The sequence below is a fragment of the Crocodylus porosus genome, unplaced genomic scaffold (assembly GCF_001723895.1).
Source record: "Crocodylus porosus isolate Cpor-Errol unplaced genomic scaffold, CroPor_comp1, whole genome shotgun sequence".
Taxonomy (NCBI): Eukaryota; Metazoa; Chordata; order Crocodylia; family Crocodylidae; genus Crocodylus; species Crocodylus porosus.
In genome coordinates, this window is record NW_017728893.1 from 907,253 (window position 1) to 926,232 (window position 18,980).

Consider the following 18,980-nt stretch of genomic DNA (forward strand, 5'->3'; position numbering starts at 1 on the left):
AGAAGGGGGCACATCAGCCTGTCACCGCCAAACGCTGGGCTTTCCTTGCAGGGGGCACAGATGGGAACTGCGTGTTGGGTCTGGGGCTGCAGCTCAAAGACCTCGCTCTGACAGCAGAGGGAAAGCCCCGAGAAAGAGGCGCCGGATCCGTGTGTCTGGGGTCCGCAGGGTGGAGCTGGCCCTTGAGGATCCGCCCTGCCTGGGGTGGGGAGCCTGGCGCCTGGCGTATTTTGCAGCCTCTTTCCCCGCGGGCTGGGCCCTGCCAGCAACCCGTCATGTGGGGCTTTTTTTTTCCCTTTTCCTCCAGCTCTGGCAGCCTCAATCGTTTCCTTGTCAAAACTTCCTGAGTGCCTGTTCCCAGCCCCCTCCTGCTCCTCCTCCTCTGCACATCGCGCCTCCCCAGTCCAGACCCCTCTTCCAGGCTGCGGCAGGGCTTGGGGCAGGGCAGGCTGGCCCCACGGCTGCTTCGTGTCCCCCTGGCCGGGAGAGAAGCAAGGGGGTCTCCGTATTCCTGCATCTCACCGTGCTCTCTGCATTGGGGGTGGCTCTGGTCCAGGGTGCAGGATGGGGTAAGTGCCCCGGGGTTGTTACTGTGGGGCAGAGATGCCTATAGCTCGAGGCAGACTCCCTCCCAGAGCCATGGTGGGATTGGAGGCTGTTTCCAAGGGGCTTTAGCTCGGGGTCTGGCATTGCCTGGTGGGGTCAAGTGCACGAGGGTATGGTGAGACCGGAGCAGGGGGTCAGCACCCTGGCTTCTGGGGGAGCACCAAGATGAAGATCTGGGCTGTGATGACCCCAGGGCCGGGGGGCAAGGAGTCGTCTCCTGCCTTACCCCACAAGCCGCTCAGGCTCCCTGGCCCCCGGGGAGGGTGTCGGGCAGGGAGAAGGGAGCTGTCAGCTCCCCCACTCCCTGCACCCGGAGGAAGTGCAGCCGCGCCTGGGACATATCCGAGGAAGCGCGTGGGGCTGAGATAGGAGCTCCTCCCTGGTTTGGCCCCGGCCCCCGCATCTTCCTAGGACAGATAGTCCTAAAGCAAAAGAGTGCTAGAACAGGGCCCTCCTCGTGGAAACAGGGAAGCTGAGGCAGGGGCAGCCCCAGTCCCCTGTCCTAACCACTCTGCAACACTCCCGCCCACAGCTGGGGAGGGTCCTGGTGCCTGGGACCCTGAGCAGGGAGTGTGGAGCTGCTGGAGCAGGGAGAGGGGGCTCCTGGGTCTGTGCTGGCTCGGGGATTGGGGTCGAGGTCGGAGGCCCGGACTCTTGGGCTCTGTTCCCAGCTCTGATGCTGGAGCTGACGACCGTCATTGCCCCATCACCGGGCCTCAGTTTCCGCATTGAGGCAGCACTAACTGTCCCAGAGGACTGCTGATCCAGACCGTCCCAAGCCATTACGTGACAAAGGCATGACAGCATCCCATGGAAGCACTGGTATCACTCCGGCCTGGCTTCACAGCCCAGGAATGCCAGGACTGCTCACCCGGCAGCAGGGACACCTCCCTGGGGAGCGGGATTGATGCTTATCTCTGCCTCTGGCTTGTCCCCATCTCCCTGTCTGCTGGGATGCTCCTTTGCAGCATTGTTCTCTGCCTGGGACTGGAGGCCTCCCGGGTTTGGGTCTGGACCCGGCCCCGGCCCTGCTGCTAAAGGAGCAGAACCGTCATCACTCCTCTTTCTAGCCTGTGTGTCCGGCTGCTCTTCAGGGCCATCTGTCCTGGGCCTGACAGAGGGGCTGACACAGGGGTTCGTCCTGCCCTAGATTTGTCCCTGTAACATGGCATAAGAAAGCAATGGGTTGACCTGGGGTGTTGGCTGTAGCCGTGTTGGTCTAAGGACATCAGCAGACCAGGTTCTTTGGGTGGATGCTTTCAGACCTGGAAGCCTGCAAAGAATTTTTTCCCAACTATTTTAGCTTGTCTGGGTTGACCTGGTGCTCAGCTCCTCGGACTACAGGTCAACCCACCATAGGAATGTATGGGGTTGACCTGTAGCCCAGCTATCTCTGCACTGCAGCTATGACCTGAGCCAGCTGGTTTGGGGTTAGGCACTGAAGCTGAGCTGGGCACCTTTATGCAATGGGAAACAGAGGCACAGGGCAAGGCCATGGCTTGCCCCAGGACAAGGTAGAGGTTTGCCAGGTCCTGGGCCATGGTTGCACCCTGACAGGCAGCCTGAGCTGCTGTTGGGGTCCCTGCTGTGAGCCAGGGCCAGCAGCCCTCGAAGCTGGGAGCAGGCAGGGCCCAGAGCCTGTCCTGTCAGGAGCTCTTGGCCTGTCGATGCTAATGAAATCCCCTCCAGTGAGGGTCTTTAGTGTGGGCGGTAGGAACCTATTCATCACGCTGCGAGGGCTGGGGAGCGGCTGTCTCTCTCCAGTGCTCCCTGCGCGCAGCAGGCAATCGATAGAGGCTGGGGGGTTATAGTGTATTTAGCGCTGGGCTTGACATGAGTGATGGGGACAGAGGGAAAGCGGGGGCCCTGCTTCCTCCCCATGCATGGCTCCCATCTCCCCCATTCCCTCCTCCACAGCCCACCAGCTCTTCCAGCCAAAGCCCCCTGCTCTGCCATGGGTTTGCTGGGCTGGTCTTTGCAAGGGGAGGCACCTAACCCATGGCGGGGCACATCCACACGGACACCAACCAGCCGCCCCCTTCGCCCCTTGGGCCAGCTGCAGCCTGGGTCCGAGCAGGCCCCAACGCCATGCTCTGGGCCCGGCTGGAATCGGAGCTCTCGGCTCTACCCTTTGTTGGATGTCGAGCTTGGCCCCGGTGCTGCAGTGAGACGCCGGCTCTCCGGTTACTCGTCTGTGCTGGGAGCAGGGTTCCCAGGGAGGGGGGCGCGGAGGACAGCTCCAGAGCTGCGCTGGAGGCGGGGGCGGTCTGGGTCCCAGCCTGTCGGCTTTAAGTTTGTTAGAGAATCTCCTGCGGTTCCCACCGGCGTTTTGCACAGACAACGACTTCCCTGGCTCCGTTGGGTAGCTCCTGGCCTGTCTCCATCCAGCCTGGCATCTCCCCATCCATCTCCATGTGCTTTCCACTATCTACCCACCCCTTTGCTGTCTGTTCCCACACTCATCTCGGTCTCTCTCTCTCCTCTTTTGCTCCTCATCCCATTTCTATCTGCTTTCTCTGTCTCCATCCATCCATCCCCACACAACCCTGGGTGCTCTGTGTCCACCCATCCATTTGCTCTATTGGCCCCGTTCCCAGGGACCTCCTGTGAGCTACCCCAGGACAGTTGTGTGTCTGTCCATCCTTATCCTGGTTTAATAGACATGCCTGTGCAAAACCAGCGGGTGTTGCAGGGGCATACATCTATCTGTGTCATCCTGTTTTGGGGGTCCTGTCTTCATCGTCCTGGAGGAAGGGGTTTTGGGATGGAGAGGTGCAACCACCCCTTCCTCTCTCCCCTTGGTGCTTGTGGTTTGTAGAGGGGCTGTGCACACCCACATGTCTCCGAGGCACATGCCGGGAGTGCACATGATGTGTTAGGGTGCACTGGGGACCCCGAGGCTTGTGGGGTTCATAGAGGCAGCTCTGGGGGTGCTGCCTGGTCCCCAGGCACCATCCTTGTGCCAGCATCTCCCTGCTCTTTATTAGGAGCTTCACGGAGTATCTCCTGCTAGGATTGGGGCCCCTTCCCCACTCTGGCTTCAGGCCTCGGGGCATTTGCCGCTCATGAGATGTCCAGGGCTCAAGCCAGTAATCCAGCCTCCTCCCCACTGGTCCTAGTTGAAGGCCAGCCAGCAGCAGAGGCGTGATTTTGGCTGGACCTGTCCTCCCCCAGCCCGGCCAGGCCTAGCCCAGCCCGGGCAGGCTTTATTGTGTCCATACGGCTCCATTGTCTGCCCCGTTGTGATGACTCCTCACTTTTCACTGCCAGAAAAATCTGTTTGTTTCCTATTATTCTGTCTTGGCTCAAGACGCTCTGTGTGCTCCCACTCCCCATGTGTGTGTAGGAAACATGTTGAGAGCCGTGTTATGGGAACGGGAACCTTGGGCTTCTCGGCCAGCTGGTTTTGGACTGGGTTTGTTCTTTCGGGGGATAGTAAATGGGAGAGGTGGACAGCACTGCTTCTGTGCCAGGTGTCTCATAGCTGGGAGGGCGACAGGATCCATGTGCCTCCATTCTCCACCATCCCAGCTATAGAAACAGCCTTGAGTCTCGCCCAGTCCTGGTGTTCACCCCCGCGATGCTATAAAATGGGCACGAGGAGTGAAAATAAAGCTAATTTCCTAGGAGGGGGGTGCCGGGAGCTCAAGTGCAATGAGCCATGCCAGGGAGCACATACAGGGAAACTTTTGAAGTGGGTCATATAGGTCCTGGCACCGGTCTTTTCCCACCGGAAAACACTGCTGCATCGCGCTCAGATTTTTCCATGGGAGTGTTTTGCTTCTGACATGATTTCAGGAGCTTTCTCTCTCCGGGAGGTTGAGCAGCCATGGGGCAATGCTCAGTGTTTCCACCTCTGCTTGGCACCGGGTCGGAGGTGAGGCGTCCTAATGTACTCTGTATAAAGGCGGTGGCTGGAAGGACATGTGGTTGGATGGGTCAGGAATGTTTGTATGAGCTCAGAGAAGGGTTTTTTTTCCCCCTTGAAAACTTCACTCCAGAGGAAATTCTAAAAATGGTTGTTTTTGTTCCAGGACCGAGCAGATAGTGGGTTTCAAGCTGTTGGAGTTTCCCAGCTGTCAGCCAGCTCAGGATGCATGGAGTTAGGATCAGCCAGGTGGCATCTTAGAAGCAGGAAGGCGCAAGGCCTCTGTGGCTCTTAGCGGTTCTACTCCCTATTGCACCCATGGGGAAACTGAGGCGCAAGGTGGAGCAATGACTTGGCAGCAGTTGAGCTGCTGGATGGGAGCCCAGCTGGACAGACATGGGGCACCCCATTCAGGCCCTGCTAGGGGAGAGATGCCTTTAGCTGGGTGGTTGTATGCTGATAGTGGCTGCTGCGTGCCACCCCAGAGGTGGCCACACTTCAGCGCTAACTTAGAAGCTTCTCTCAACGCGGGGAGCTTGTTTGCGCCGTGGAGTGCTGATAGCCCTGCCTTGCCCCCGGGGAGCGGCAGGGAGCGAGGCAGGCTCCACTTTTCCATTCACGAGGAAAAAGCCACTTGCTCGGAAGAGAGGCCGCAGCAATGGGCAGGAGCCACGCGGAGGAAGCGAGCGTCCATCCAGCTGCGCGGCGGGAAGTCTCTGTTTCCTCCTTCCTCCCACATGGGTTTATTAGAGGCCATAAAACACACGTCCCTGTAAACACCACACAGGGCGCCTCTAGGGAGCTGTTACGCCATCGGGGCGCTGCAAAGCCACAGGGAGGATGAATGGGTTTTGACTGCCTTGTTGCTCCCTGTCCTGGGCCTGGGCTAGAAGCCTCTGGGCACTGCCCTGTGCTTGGGGTCCCAAGATACGCTGTTGGAGTCCAGATCCATGGTCTGGCAGCCCCCAAGAGCTGGGAATGCATCCCAGGGGGGTCCATCCTCACATCTGACTGAGTTGGGATTTCCAGCTCTTCTCTACCGACTCACTGAGACCCTCTCCCAGACCCAGGACAGAGCCCAGGAGTCCGGGGTCCCAGCGGAGGGTGACCCTCCATCTATAAGCATCAATCATTCTTCTCTAGGACTTAGACTGCAGCAGAAGAAATGGAGGTTGGAGATGAGGAGGATCTTTGGGACTCGGGGTGGTCAAACCGTGGGACAGGCTGTCCAGTGAGATGGTGGAGTCTCTATCCTGGGAAGTTTTCAAGAGCAGGTTGGACAGACCCATGGCTGGGAGGATTGAGTCAGGGCAAGGGGCTGGACTAGATGTGACCTTGTGAGGTCCCTGGATGTACCTAGAAAATTTGGCTCTGTTGGTTACCTAGAACATTTGGCTCCACCCAGGTCTTCTACATGGATGTACCTAGACCATTGAGACCCATGGGTGCTTCCACTTAGAGTTACCTAGAACTTGCAGCTCTCCCAGCGCCACTTTGGAAGATGCACCTAGAACATGCAGCTTCTCCTTGGCTGTACCTAGATTATTCAGTTCCTTGGGGCCCTGCACCCAGATGTAGCCAGGACATTTGTTCTACACGACTGTGCCTAGAATATCAGAGTCTGGGCTGTGTGGGTGAACGTGGACCCTTGTCATAGGCAGGATGTTCCCACTAGCTTTGGTCATACCAGCATCCAGCCAGGATCTCTTTAGCTGCAGATCTCCCGAGCTCCTTGCTGACCTTGCCTGACTGCAGCGATCTGGGCAGTGCCACTTCTTACTGCATCATTTATCTGTGCCTTGCTCTTGCACCCTCACTTCCTGGCCCAGCCTGATTACTGGCTGTTCTGAACAAGCTGTTTTCCTACGATGACAAACAGACACGCGATCTCTGGCTGGAAAGCAAAGAGCACGACCTTCGTGTGCAACTGGGGGTGGTTTTGTTGGAGAAGTGCTAACGGGGACTGGGGCTCATTCTGCTCCATCCCTCCCCATTCTGGGAACCCGCATCACAGCAAATCCAGGTCTCTAGACCAGCAAAGGGTGTCATGAAGCGTGGCGATGGCAGGGGCCTGGGGAGCCAGGACTCCTGTGTTTGGGAGCCCGTCTGCTGACTCATCCTGCTGGGGGGTGATCAACAAAGAGCATGAGCCTGTCATGATGCTGAGCTTGTCACTGTGCCGGCGACATGCAAAATACGATGGAACAGAAGCAGCAACTAGTTTTGTGTCTGTAAATCTTTGGCCTGGGACGTCTTAGATGCAGCATCTGATCTCTGCAGCGTCAGGGTGAAACCAGGCCCTGGCGAATGGATTCATGCCAGGTTTCCCAGTGGGGTCTGGAGAGAGGGGGGCAGGATCTGGCCCCAGCCTGTGTGAGGATGCTAATCAGGTTTCCCAGCACCTCCAATGCTGGTGGCTAATGAAAACCATCTTTGCTCTCAGACTTGCCTCCCAGGGTGATTGCTGTGGTTGGGAGCTTGCCTCTGGGAGCAGAAGAACAACGGCTGCTGAGACAGCCAGAGCACAGACAGGGAAATGGGAGACCTGCAGAGACCGGGGCTCTGGTTTGAATAAGACTCATTCAGCTGGGAGTTGTGCCCGTACAGCTCCGACCGCATCAGGGCTTGCTCCCAGACTGGCCCATGAAGTCGTGGTTGCTCTTCCTCACCTCCTGGCTGTACAGGGGGCTGCACGGTGGGTGCAGTGGTCACCTTAGGAACATTTAAGCACCTGAAATGCTTCCCTGCCATTGTCCAGTTTTTGTTGGCGTCCTGGCAGAGCTGAGAGCCGTGCTGGCAGGACACGGTCTCCCTTTGCCCCAGCCCACCCTATGGAGACACGTCTGTGCTAGCTTGTACCACAGCAGTGGGGCTGTGCTGGCTTCGGTGCCGGCTGGTATAAGCTGCCCCAGGGCTATGAGGCTGCACTAGGGTCCCTTGCCTAGGCTGGGCACAGTGGAACCAGGCCACAGGCACCCCAAGCTGCCACGGACATTGCAAACCTCCATTTCCAGAGGACATCTTCCACTTGCAGCCCTGCCGTAATCATCACACACCACTGCCAGAGCCAAGCCTCGGTGGTCATGGGCACGGGTCAGAGTTATTGGTCATGTTGCTGGTGCAGATCCACGGCCCTGGGGACCTCACCTTTGGCTCCTGCGCCTGCCGATATCATGGGTCTCTCCAGCTCACTCCCTGCTCCAAGCTCTGGCGTTGCCCGCTCATGGCATCAGTGATCCGCTCAGCGCTGCCAAGCGTCAGCCTGAACTTAAACACTAGGGATGTGGTTACATATTTCAACCTATGTGGGATTGTGCAATGAATGCCGATGCCTCTCTGAGCTCCTGGCTCAGTTTGGTTGTATTTTTTGGATGCTGGAGTCCAGGACTCCAGGTCCACCCCAAGGCTTGTGTCCAGGTAGCTCTGTTGTTAGCCTAGGCCGCCAGGCTTCTGAGTTTGCTGTCTGGCTGGGACCAGAGCAGCTTTCCTCGCGGGTTTATTTCCCTTATGGAGTTTCCCCTTGATTGGAGACCCCCAACTTGAGCCCTAGAGCCCTCCAGCCTCTCTCCCCAAGCCAATGATCTCGGGGCAGCAGCTCCTATCTCTGTGACCCGTCTCTTGGCCAGACCAGGGAGAGTCAGCTGCTCCTTCCCCACCCGCACATGCCATGGATGTTTGCGTGGGTTTGGGGAAACCAAAATCAGCCTCCCCTCTCCAACTGGGGGGCTGGGCCCTGGCAGCAGGAGTTGTGGCTACCCACACAGCAGGGCTGAGCGCGTGGCCCTGGAGACACCCAGAGCCTGCGGCTTTTCCCCAGCAGCGATGCCAGGGCTGCACATGGGGGTTTCATGCTCCCACCTGGAGATGCCAGGCTGGGGCCGGACGTTCGGAGAGCAAGCAGTCGGGACACCCAGCCCCAAAAACTGAAGGTCTGCAAGCCATAGGGCCCTCTAGCAAGTCCTGACCTGTGTATGCTGCTCCCAGGAGGGTTTTCTGCTTTCCTGGGAGGCTGCTGCCCCATCCTGTGGGTCATCATCCCATCCAAGGGTGCAGCTCCCCCTGACACAGCAGCTCTGAAGCAAGATTGCCTGAGTTCAGTCACCCTCCCTAGTGCAATGTGGGTGCATACAAAGTGCCATCCTCCTCCTCTCTCTGGCACAGATGGTCCTGTGTGGCCTTGGGTGCATCCTCTGAACCGATGCAGAGTTGCTGCAGCTGGGGCCTTTATAGTCACTCACAGGTGGGGGAGGATGGTTAATGTCTCCTGGAGGGCTCAAACTTGGGCTGCCTTCCCCAGCCTCCCCCACTGCTGTGCGCTTGGGGTAAGGGCAGGGATCCCCATGTGGCATTGCAAGGTCCTGATCCTTTTTTTTGCAAGGTCAGGATCCTTTTTTTCTGCCTGTTGCATGGGACGGAGCCTGGTTCCTGCCTCTGAGCTCTGCTGAGGTCTCTGAGTGGGGAAGCTAACTTGGAGCTGCCAGAGGATGCTGCAGCAGCTGGGCCTGGCCTGGGCTTGTCCCTTTGCAAGCTGTAGTGGGAGGCCTGAGCTCGGAGAAGCCAGGAAAGGAACCTCGGAGAAGGGGAGAAGTGTAGCCCGAGCAGCTCCTGGAGTTGCATGATATGGGGTAAGAGCGTGTTAAGCAGAGGCTGTGCTCAGAGCCTCCAGCTCTCCCATCCTTGGGTGGGGTCAGGCGTCGGAGGCACAGCCCTGGTGCAGCTACTGGATTGGGACCCCTCCTGGCACATCCCTCTCCATGGGAAGAGCAAGGACAGCACCAGTCTGGGAATGCCAGGGGGAGCAACTGCCTGTCCCAGCAGGTCAGCAAACTGCTGGGAACGAGCTCAGGGCAAGGCTTCTGGGGCTCAGGGGCATGATGCACCTGGGCTTTCATGCTGCATGGCCATATGATACAGGGTACCAGCTGTGTGCCCTGGTTTTGGCACGCATTGCCAGAGCAGGCCTGGACTGCATGTGCCAGGGCTGGGCTGCACCCCACAGCGGGCCACGTGTCTGATCACTGACTGGGTCAATGTCCACATTGCCCTCGCCAGCAAAGACCCCATGCGCTTCATCCAGGCTAGGGCAGGAGTGCAGCGTATGCAGGGTCCTGGCGTGTTTGCGGGGGCCCATCATGGGCATGTTACACGTCTGTGTGTACTGTGCACGTGTCTATGGCCGGTGTGTCAGGGAGGGATATATGCTATGGGGATGGTATATGCATATGTGTGTGTAGCTGGGTTGTTTGTGAGCTGTGGGGTATATTATCAGTGTCAGGTATATATGTGTGGTCTGTGTGTGTGATGGTCAAGCATGGACAGTGTGTATGTGTGTGTGTGTGAAGGATGTGGAAGGGGTTGAGTATGTGTGTGTTTGTGTGAGACAGAGGGGCTTAGAAGGGGTTGAGTGTGTGTGTGTGCATGTGTGTGTGTGCGGGTGTGTGATAAGGGCTTAGAAGGGGCTGTGTGTGTGCATGTGCATGTGTGTGAGATAAGAAAGTGGAAGGGGATGAGTGCGTGTATGACTGCAGTTGGTTCTCAAGCAGGTGCGGTGTGTTTGGCATGTGCGTGTGCACCGAGCAGCAGTTGTGGCTTTTCTGAAAGTGTGCATATGTCTGCATTAGTGGGTGGCTGCAGCTGCGTGTATGTATACACGCAAGCACACATGTGCGCCTGTTTACCAGCGTGTGTGAGGACGAGGGCCCCTGTGCGGCGGGCTAGTGAAGTCACGACATTTCCATGCAGGAAATGACTCAGTTGCCAGTAAAAGGACTCGGATGGACTTAAAAACTCACAACACTGGACAGGCCCTAGCGTCAGGAAGTGCGGTCGCTTGGCCCAGAGCGGGGCCCATGGGGTGGTCTGCGCTGGGAGCGGGGGGCATGTGAGCTGCCTGCTTGGCACCTGTGCCCTACCCTGCTCTGTGCCTCAGTTTCCCCTTTCTCCCTCCTGCTTGTTTAGAGCAGGAGTCTCCTTCTCCTGGACTAAATGAAGGCCTGATCCATAATGAGAGGGGGCAGCAGCAGGAGTGGGTTTCCCAGGGGTCTCTCGTCTGCTGGGAAAGGGACCAAGAGCCCTGGGTTGACCCCTTTGCACCCACCCAAGGCTGGGTCCAAGCCAAACTGCGCACCCAGGATAAGCAGAGCATTTGGTATATTTTTAATCAGGGAGAAATAGCTGCCGTTTGATCCATGGATGATGCACTTTGCCATCTGCACCCCCTTTGGCCAAGGTCTAGAGCCGCCCGTGGGCAGGGGTGCCCAGCCCGGTCTGTCCAGGGTCCATCTGACCCAGTTTCCCTGATGGTGGTGAATGCCACAGGAAGGCACCAGAAGGGGAAGGTGGGTGGGCTGTCGGTGCAGGATGGGGAACCTGGCTGGGAGAGGCTGGGATGCGGTGGGGCTGGGAGAGGCTGGGATGCGGCGGGGACGGGGGAGGCTGCTAGTGGGCTGCATCGCTGGTGGAACTAGGGGCACACGGCCTCCGAAGAAAGGGGATTTAGTGGCTGACCCAGGAGGGGCTTTGCTTGCATATGCAAGGGGGCTCAGAGCTTGCAAAGAGCAGCAGCTCCCATGAGCATCGGCAGGATTGGGACCTTGGGAGGGAGCAGCCACCGGTGTCCGTCCGTCTATCCCTGTGCGCTGCCTGAGTCTGTCCATCCTTCTATTTCCATATGTTCCCTTTGTCTGTCCATCTATTCCCATACTCTTTGTGTGTGTCTGTCCATTCATCTGTCCCCTATACATGCCCTGTGTCTGTCCATCCAGCCACCTAACACCATACACTCCTTGCCTGTCCACCCACCCACCTGGGGAAAATGCACACATGCAAATGAATATGCATGCACGCCCTGGTTTCTTCTGGCCGCTGCAGCTGTGCTGCTGCCCATAACCGGGCCAAATGCATATATGGAAATGATATGCAAATGTGTGCCCTCTTGCATACACGTCTGGGTCTCTTCTGGCTGGGGCTGAGAGTTCCTCTTGCCTGTAGGCGGGGAAATGCATATATGCAAATGATATGCAAATAAACATGCACACGCGTATAAGCCCAGGTCTCCCCTGGCTACTGCAGACTCTCTTGGTGGCTGTGAGCTCCTGCCTGTAGCCAGAGTAAATGCACATATGCAAATGACATGCAACTTTATATGTATATGCATGAACACATGTAGCTGGAGCAAATGCATCCATGCTAATAGTATGCAAATACACATGCTTATGCATGCACACCGCGGTCTCTTCTGGCTGCAGTAGGTGTGCTCCTGCCTGTAGCCGGGGCAAATGCATATGTGCAAATGATATGCAAATGAGCATGCATGCCTGGGTCTGAGAGAGCGGGAGGGGAGCAGGGCCAGGTTGGGGCTGCACAGGTGGGGAAACTGAGGCAGACGGGGGAGGAGAACTCCTGGCTCCAGCCCCTCCATCCACACACTGCTACTCAGTGGGCTCTGCAGCCCCTTGCCTCAGTTTCCCCCTTGCTGAGAGTGGGCTAGGAGCACAGCTGGGCAGTAGGAAGCCCCTGAGCAGGGCTGCAGCTCTGCCCCCGCCCCCCATCCCCTCTTTTTGCTCCGTTCTCCCCAGGATGAAGCCGCTGACCCTCCTCTTCCTCTGCCTGCAGCTGCCCCTGGGCTGGGCCCTGAAGCCCAGCACCCCCCATGTTTGCAGCTACTGGGAAAGGTAAGACCAGCTCTGCGGGCAGCGTGGGGGGCTCCATAACAGTTCCTGGTTGGATTTCCTTGACTCTGGGAGCTGGGACTTGGCAGTCAGCCCCGGGGATTGTAAGGGTTCCTGGTAAAGCAGGAGAGGAGGGCAGCGCTGTGACATCCGGGGATAGTGGGACAGAGGGGGCAGGTAGGGACCCCAGGTATTCGGGGCCCTACTCAACCCTGGGTGGGACCCTGTGCTCTGCCCTGCAGCTTCACGGCGCCTACCAAGGAGTCGTTTCTGCAGCCACATGCCCAGGCCTCCCTGGAGCCCTGCGATGGAGCCAAGTCATGCACACGGCACCGGTGAGCGCCTGTCCCCCCTTGCCCGCGGGTCCTATTGGTGCCCCATGGGGCAGCCCTGCCCCACTCTGGCCCAAGGGTCTGACAGGCCGCCTCCCTGCAGCGTGGTGTACAAGACGGTGTACCGGCAGGCCGTGAAAGTAGACTACCGCCGGCGCTACCAGTGCTGCCAGGGCTACTACGAGAGCAGAGACGCCTGCGTCCGTGAGTCTGGGGGCCAGGCACTACTGGGGACTCCTGGGTTCCTGCTCTGAATTGCATCCCTGGGACCCCCATGCTGCTGCCCCCCATCACACCTCCCCTGCCCAGCCCTGCCCTTCCCCTCCCCATGTCTCTGACCCGGAGCCAGTTTCCAGCTCTAAAGCCCAGGCTGGCATGGGCTTATGTCCCACTGGACCCCGTTCAGTATCTCTAGGTGGTGCCCACTTCATGCTGGAGTGAAGAGTTTGTGGCCTGGGGCTGGGAGCTGGAGGCGGTTTTAGCAAGAACAGCATTGGCTTCTGGGGCAGAGACCAGTCTTTGCCACCTCCTACCCCAGAAGTGGCTGCATTTTGGGATGCTGGAAGCTGTGGCTGGCATGGTGTGGAGGGTAGGGGCTGCTCCCACCTGGGTCCTGGGCACTTGATGGACCTCTCCCCCCTTCTTTCCGCAGCTCGCTGCACCTCGGAGTGCGTTCACGGGAGGTGTGTGGCACCCGACCAGTGCCAGTGTGAGCGGGGCTGGCGGGGTGCCGACTGCTCCAGCAGTGAGTACCAGGCTCCATGCCCAGCCAGGGTGGGCACTGGGGCTGCTGCATCCCACTCCCAGCTCTGAGAAGGGGTGCAGGCATGAGGACTCACTGCAAAAACCATTGCAGGTCCAGCATCCAGGACTCCTGGGCTCTCTTTCTCTGTGCCTCAAGTTTGACCTGCAGCAATGGGGTACCATGTGGGATATGGGCTGTCCTCATTAACGTGCCCTCTTCCTCCTCGCAGCCTGTGACCCTCACTTGTGGGGTCCCGACTGCCAGAGCCCCTGCACTTGCCTCAACGGGGCAACCTGCGACCCGCTCTCCGGCGCCTGCCTCTGCCCGCCTGGCTACCAGGGCCTGCAGTGCCAAATGCCCTGCGAGCCAGGCACCTATGGTGCGGGCTGCCAGATGCAATGCCAGTGCGAGCACAGGGCCCTCTGTGACCCCGAGATGGGTGCCTGCCTGTGCCCACCAGCGTTCACCGGTGCCCAGTGAGTGGGGCAGGGGAGAGGGGGCATGGTCTCCCTGCTACCCTGGGTGGATGCTAACCTCCATCTACTTTGGCTTCTCCAGCTGCGAGTTGCCTTGTGCCAATGGCACAGAAGGGCAGCGCTGCCCGGAGCACTGCCCCTGCCAGCACGGGGGCATTTGCCACCCCCAGGACACCCAGCAGTGCGTCTGCCCCCCGGGCTGGATGGTAGGTACCGGGGTAGGAGGCTCCACAGACATATGCATGCCCCAGGGGCATCAGGATCCTTCCCTGAACCCTTGTCTCCCCACCACAGGGCACCATCTGCTCCCTGCCATGCCCCGAGGGCCGGTTCGGCTCTGGCTGCCTGGGTGAGTGCGGGTGCTACAACGGGGGTGCATGTGACCGGATGCAGGGGCAGTGCCGCTGCGCGCCTGGCTACACTGGGAAACAGTGAGTAGATGCCAATGGCAGGGGGGGCATCTGACCCTTGTGCTGCTCTGGACTGTTGTTGAGGATCTTCAGTGCAAAGGGGAACCTCTTGCCCTCCCCCCAGCCGCTCTGTGCCTCAGTTTCCCCTCCTGCCTGGCTTAGGGAGGCTGGATGTGGGGGATATCCCAGGAGCAGTGGGAGGGGGGGCAGTTTCCAGATGGAAAAGGCGGCGGGGCAGGAAGGAAGCACCGGCTGCTTCCAGCTCCGCAGAGGGTGGTGTGAACAATGGGGAGGAAAAAATACCCTTGGCCTCCAAACCCATCAGCCCGGGGGGAGGAGGGGAGGCAGGGGTGAGCAGGAGGAACAGGGGGCTCGGGCGCCTCGGTTCCCAGCTGATACACAGCCAAAGTGCAGTGAGGATGGGCACTGATGCCTAGTGGTTAGATTAAGGGACCGGCGAATCGGGACTCCTGGGTTCTTTTTCTAGAGGCAGGGACTGGGGCCGGACTCCTGGCTTTTTTTTTTTTGGTGTGGGGGGGGGCGGGGGGGGCACGACTGCTGGTGCGGGCCTGTGCCTCAGTTTCTCCACAGTTGCACATAGACAACTGCAGCCACCATGGGACACCCCAGTGCCCCATTAATCCCTTGCCTCCAGATGCCAGGAGCAGTGCCGCATCGGCTGGCACGGGCAGGACTGCAGCGAGGTGTGCGACTGTGCCAACGGTGGGCGCTGCTACCACATCAGCGGAGCCTGCCTGTGTGAGTCCGGCTTCCACGGGGACCGGTGCGAGCAGCGCCTCTGCCCGGAGGGGCTCTACGGCTTTGAGTGTAAGACCCGCTGCCTCTGCCACCTGCAGCATAGCCAGAGGTAGGGGCTGCGGGGGCAAAGCCACGGCACATGGGATGGGTGGGCAATGCTGAGCACGGGGCATCTCGCATATGCATGTATGAGCTTTGTGCCCATGCACGTACCAGTACAATGCACCAGCACCCTGGCAACCTGTTGGTGCAAACAGACTCCAAGTGAAGGAGTGCCTCTGGGGGCCTGGGGTAGGGTATCTGCCCCTGACCCCACGTCTCTGCCCCGCAGCTGCCACTCGCTGACGGGGGAGTGCGTGTGCCAGGTGGGCTGGGCTGGGCTGCACTGCAATGAGACCTGCCCGCCCGGCTCCCATGGCCCCGGCTGCCACGAGTCCTGCCTCTGCCTCCACGGGGGCACCTGCGACCCTGTCACGGGGCACTGCCACTGCACCCCTGGCTACACGGTGGGTCTCGGGAGTGGGCTTCAGGCTGCGGGGCCAGATGCCTGGGTTTTTTCCCCAGCGGTAGGAGGGGAGTAGGGTGCAGTGGTTGGAGAGGGCAGGGAGGGCAGCAGGACTCCTGGGTTCTTTCTTCAGCTCTGGGGAAGGAGAGTATGGGCAGTGGAGAGTATGGCTGAGTGGTTATAGCAGAGGGGGGCCTGGTGAGGATACCTGGATTCTTTCCTGGGGGTGGGAGGGCAGTGCAGCACAGTGATCAGAGCAGGGGGGACTTGGTGGTCGATGCAGCCCAGGCTGAGGGGGTGCAACCCGTAACCCCTGCCCGTCCCCGTAGGGCGAACACTGCGAGCAGCCCTGTGCACCCGGCACCTTCGGGGAGGGCTGCGCCCACACCTGCACCTGCCAGCATGCCTTCGCCTGCTCCCCACTGGATGGCTCCTGCCTCTGCAAGGAAGGTGTGACCCCCCCGCTCCTGCTCCCGCCCCTCCCAGCTGTGCCTGGAAGGGGCCAGATGTGCAGGTGGGGCCAGATGGGCATTTGCCCCTGGCCCCATGCCTGACCTCTGCTCCTGCCCCCCTTGCAGGCTGGTATGGAGTGGCCTGCTCCAGCCCCTGCCCCACAGGCACCTGGGGCTCTGGTTGCAACAAGACCTGCCAGTGCGCCCACGGCAGCCACTGCAGCCCCGTCAGTGGTGCCTGCTCCTGCGTGGCCGGCTGGCATGGCGCCCGCTGCCAGGACCCATGCCCAGTGAGTCCCCTCGGTTGCGTCTGAGTTGCCGGGCACGTCGATCCATCTGTGCCACGGGGGTCTACTTGTGACCATGCCCTGGGACCCAACAGCGGTTGTGCACCTGGGGTCAGGGGTGCCGGGCTCTCAGCTGCTCTGCATGTATCTGTCTCTCCCCCACCAGATGGGCACGTATGGCCCTGGCTGCAGCCAGAAGTGCGACTGTGTTCACGCCAATGGCTGTGATGCCACCACAGGGCAGTGCCACTGCCTGCCGGGGTGGACAGGTGAGGGGTGCTGGGATGGGTTGGGGGGTTGCAGGGCATAGTGGGGGGGCGAGGACCCCACTGAACCTCCATCCGTGGCGGTTTGTCCGCAGGGCCCCGCTGCAGCCTGGCCTGCCCCGATGGGTGGTGGGGCCAGAACTGCAGCCTGCCCTGTGCCTGCAAGAATGGAGCCACCTGCGCCCCCGATGACGGTGCCTGCAGCTGCACGCCTGGCTACCGCGGCCCTGCCTGCCAGCGCCGTGAGTGCCGGGGCTGGGGTCCCATCGGGGGAGATCTATGGGGCACCTGGGTGGGGTGGGCTGCCTGAGCTGAGACCTGGCCAGCTCGCAACAGCTGCCTGCCCCATGTCTCAGCCTGCCCGCCCGGGCGCTACGGAAAGAAGTGCGCGGTACCCTGCCGGTGCTCCAACCACTCCATCTGCCAGCCCGTGGATGGTGCCTGCATCTGCTTCCCCGGCTGGACCAGCGCCAACTGCTCCCAGCGTGAGTCCCCGAGCAACAGCCCCAGGCTCCAGCCTCCCACGATCTTGGCCCGGCGGGAACTCTACCTGCTGGCAGCAGCAGTAGGGCTCTTATCTTCATGAGGGACGGACGGTGCTGAGAGACACCCGAATGCCTGGGGTCTCTCTCCCAGGTCAGGGGAGGAGTGGGGTCCAGCCTCCTGGGCTCTCTCCTTGGCTCTAGCAGGGGAGCAGGGCCTAGGGGTCAGAGCCAGGGAAGCACGGGACCCCTGAGCTCCCCCCCACTCTCTCGGCAGCAGGGGCTGGGGCTGTGAGGTCCAAGCTCCCACCTGCAGCCCCCACCCCACTGCCTCCCTAGCCACCCACTGAGTCCCCGCTTTTGTCCCCCCAGCATGTCCAGCTGGCACCTTTGGGCTCCAGTGTGTCCAGGCCTGCGACTGTCTCCACAATGGCACCTGCGAGCCCGCTACTGGGCATTGCCAGTGCGTGCCAGGCTGGACCGGCCCCCGCTGTGAGATGCGTGAGTAGTGCCCGGATGCCTGGGTTTTCTGCCCGGCTGTGGCAGGGGAATAGGGGGAGCGGCTGGAGATGGGGAAGGGTGGGAGCCGGGACTCCTGGGTTCCCTCTCACGGCTCCTGTCTCTCATCGGTGCCCAGCGGACCCTGAGCACCCGCTCACGGTGGGGCCCACGCCTCCAGCGGGCTACAGCTCCTTGGGCGCCATCATCGGCATCGTGGTCCTGGCCACCCTGCTGCTGGCGCTGGCCACACTCTTCCTCTACTACCGGCACCGGCAGAAGGGCAAGGAGGTCCGGCCCCTGGCTGCAGCCTACACCGTGGGCCGGCCTGGCAGCTCCGAATATGTCGTACCAGGTGAGGCTGGGGCAGCCATCCGTGGCACGGCCTGGACTGGGGCCTGGAGCCCGGATGCCTGGGCTCACCCCCTGCTCTGGGGGGGAGGGAGGGCTAGTGGTTAGAGCCGCGGGCTGGAATGACCCGTGTCTCCCTGTGATGCAGATGTCCCGCCCAGCTACACCCACTACTACTCCAACCCCAGCTACCACACGCTGTCACAGTGCACCCGCACGCCCCCGCCCCCCGGCACCCAGGACCGGGCCAGCTCCCTCAAGGTAAGGCCTGGTGCTGGTCATGGCACTGCCCTGGGGAAGCTCGCAGCCTCGGGGCCAGCTGATCCCGGCTGCCATCTCGGTGACAGGTGCCCGGGCCCCAGATGTTCTCCAGCATGAAGGAGCGCGAGGGCCCGGCAGGCTACGGCCCCGAGGGCAACGCCACACTGCCGGCAGACTGGAAGCATCACGCGCCGGCGCTGAGCCCCTGGGACCGGGGTAAGCCTGGCTGGATCGGGCCGTCCTGCTGCGAGGCAGTGCGACCCAGGGGTTAGCTCAGCGCTGGAGGGGGGCAGAGCGAGGTGTAGCAGGTAGACTTGGATGCCTGGGTTCCTCTCCCAGGGCCGGGAGCAGGCCAGGGCACGGGGCCTGGACACCTGGGCTCCCCTCCTAGCTCTGGAGGGAAGCAGGGGGCTAGTGCATGGAGCAAGGGGCCCAGGCACCTGGGTTCTCCTCCCAGCCCCGGGATGCCTACGCGCTGGCAGCGCCTCTCTTTCCCTGGCAGGGGGCAGCCCCATGGATCGCAGCTACAGCTACAGCTACAGCAACGGCCTGCGGCATTTCTACAGCAAAGGTACCGGTCCGGGGGTGCCCGAACCCCCTCGGCGCTGGGCAGGGAGTGGGGGTAGCAAGCCCCTGTCCCCCCTACAAGCCAGAAACCTGGCCCCCGGCCCAGATCGAGCCATCCCGTGTGCCCCCAGACTGCGTGCGGGAGGCATCGCGGGGCAGCGACAGCTCGCTGGGCAGCGAGAACCCCTACGCCACCATCAAGGACCTGCCGGTGCTGCTGGCCAAGGCGCCCGAGGGGAGCTACATGGAGATGAAGTCGCCCGCGTGCCGCGAGACGTCCTACAACGAGACTGGGGGCTCGGAGCCGGCGCCGGACACGCCGCAGCCCCACGGTACAGCCTGGACCCCCCACCTTTCCAGTGCGGGGGCAAGCCAGCTGGAGCAGGGATCGGGGCCCCCGGCGCTGACCCCCGTCTCTCCCCCTGCAGGGCCAGGCCCCGGGGGC

At 60.9% G+C, this 18,980-nt stretch overlaps 1 protein-coding gene across 1 annotated transcript; it reads left to right on the forward strand.

Moving 5' to 3' along the window:
- Positions 1-486: 486 nt before the first annotated feature.
- Positions 487-18,980, forward strand: PEAR1 (platelet endothelial aggregation receptor 1; the record flags this gene model as incomplete). The annotated part of the gene is made up of 22 exons (XM_019555293.1): positions 487-569; positions 12,052-12,147; positions 12,387-12,479; positions 12,580-12,680; positions 13,129-13,221; positions 13,451-13,697; positions 13,780-13,903; positions 13,992-14,128; positions 14,763-14,975; positions 15,198-15,372; positions 15,701-15,821; positions 15,950-16,113; positions 16,277-16,379; positions 16,472-16,618; positions 16,733-16,861; positions 17,231-17,359; positions 17,496-17,711; positions 17,856-17,968; positions 18,055-18,184; positions 18,471-18,539; positions 18,667-18,867; positions 18,964-18,980. Coding segments are annotated over exons 1-22 (2,823 nt in total), but the record flags the coding sequence as incomplete, so codon positions are not given.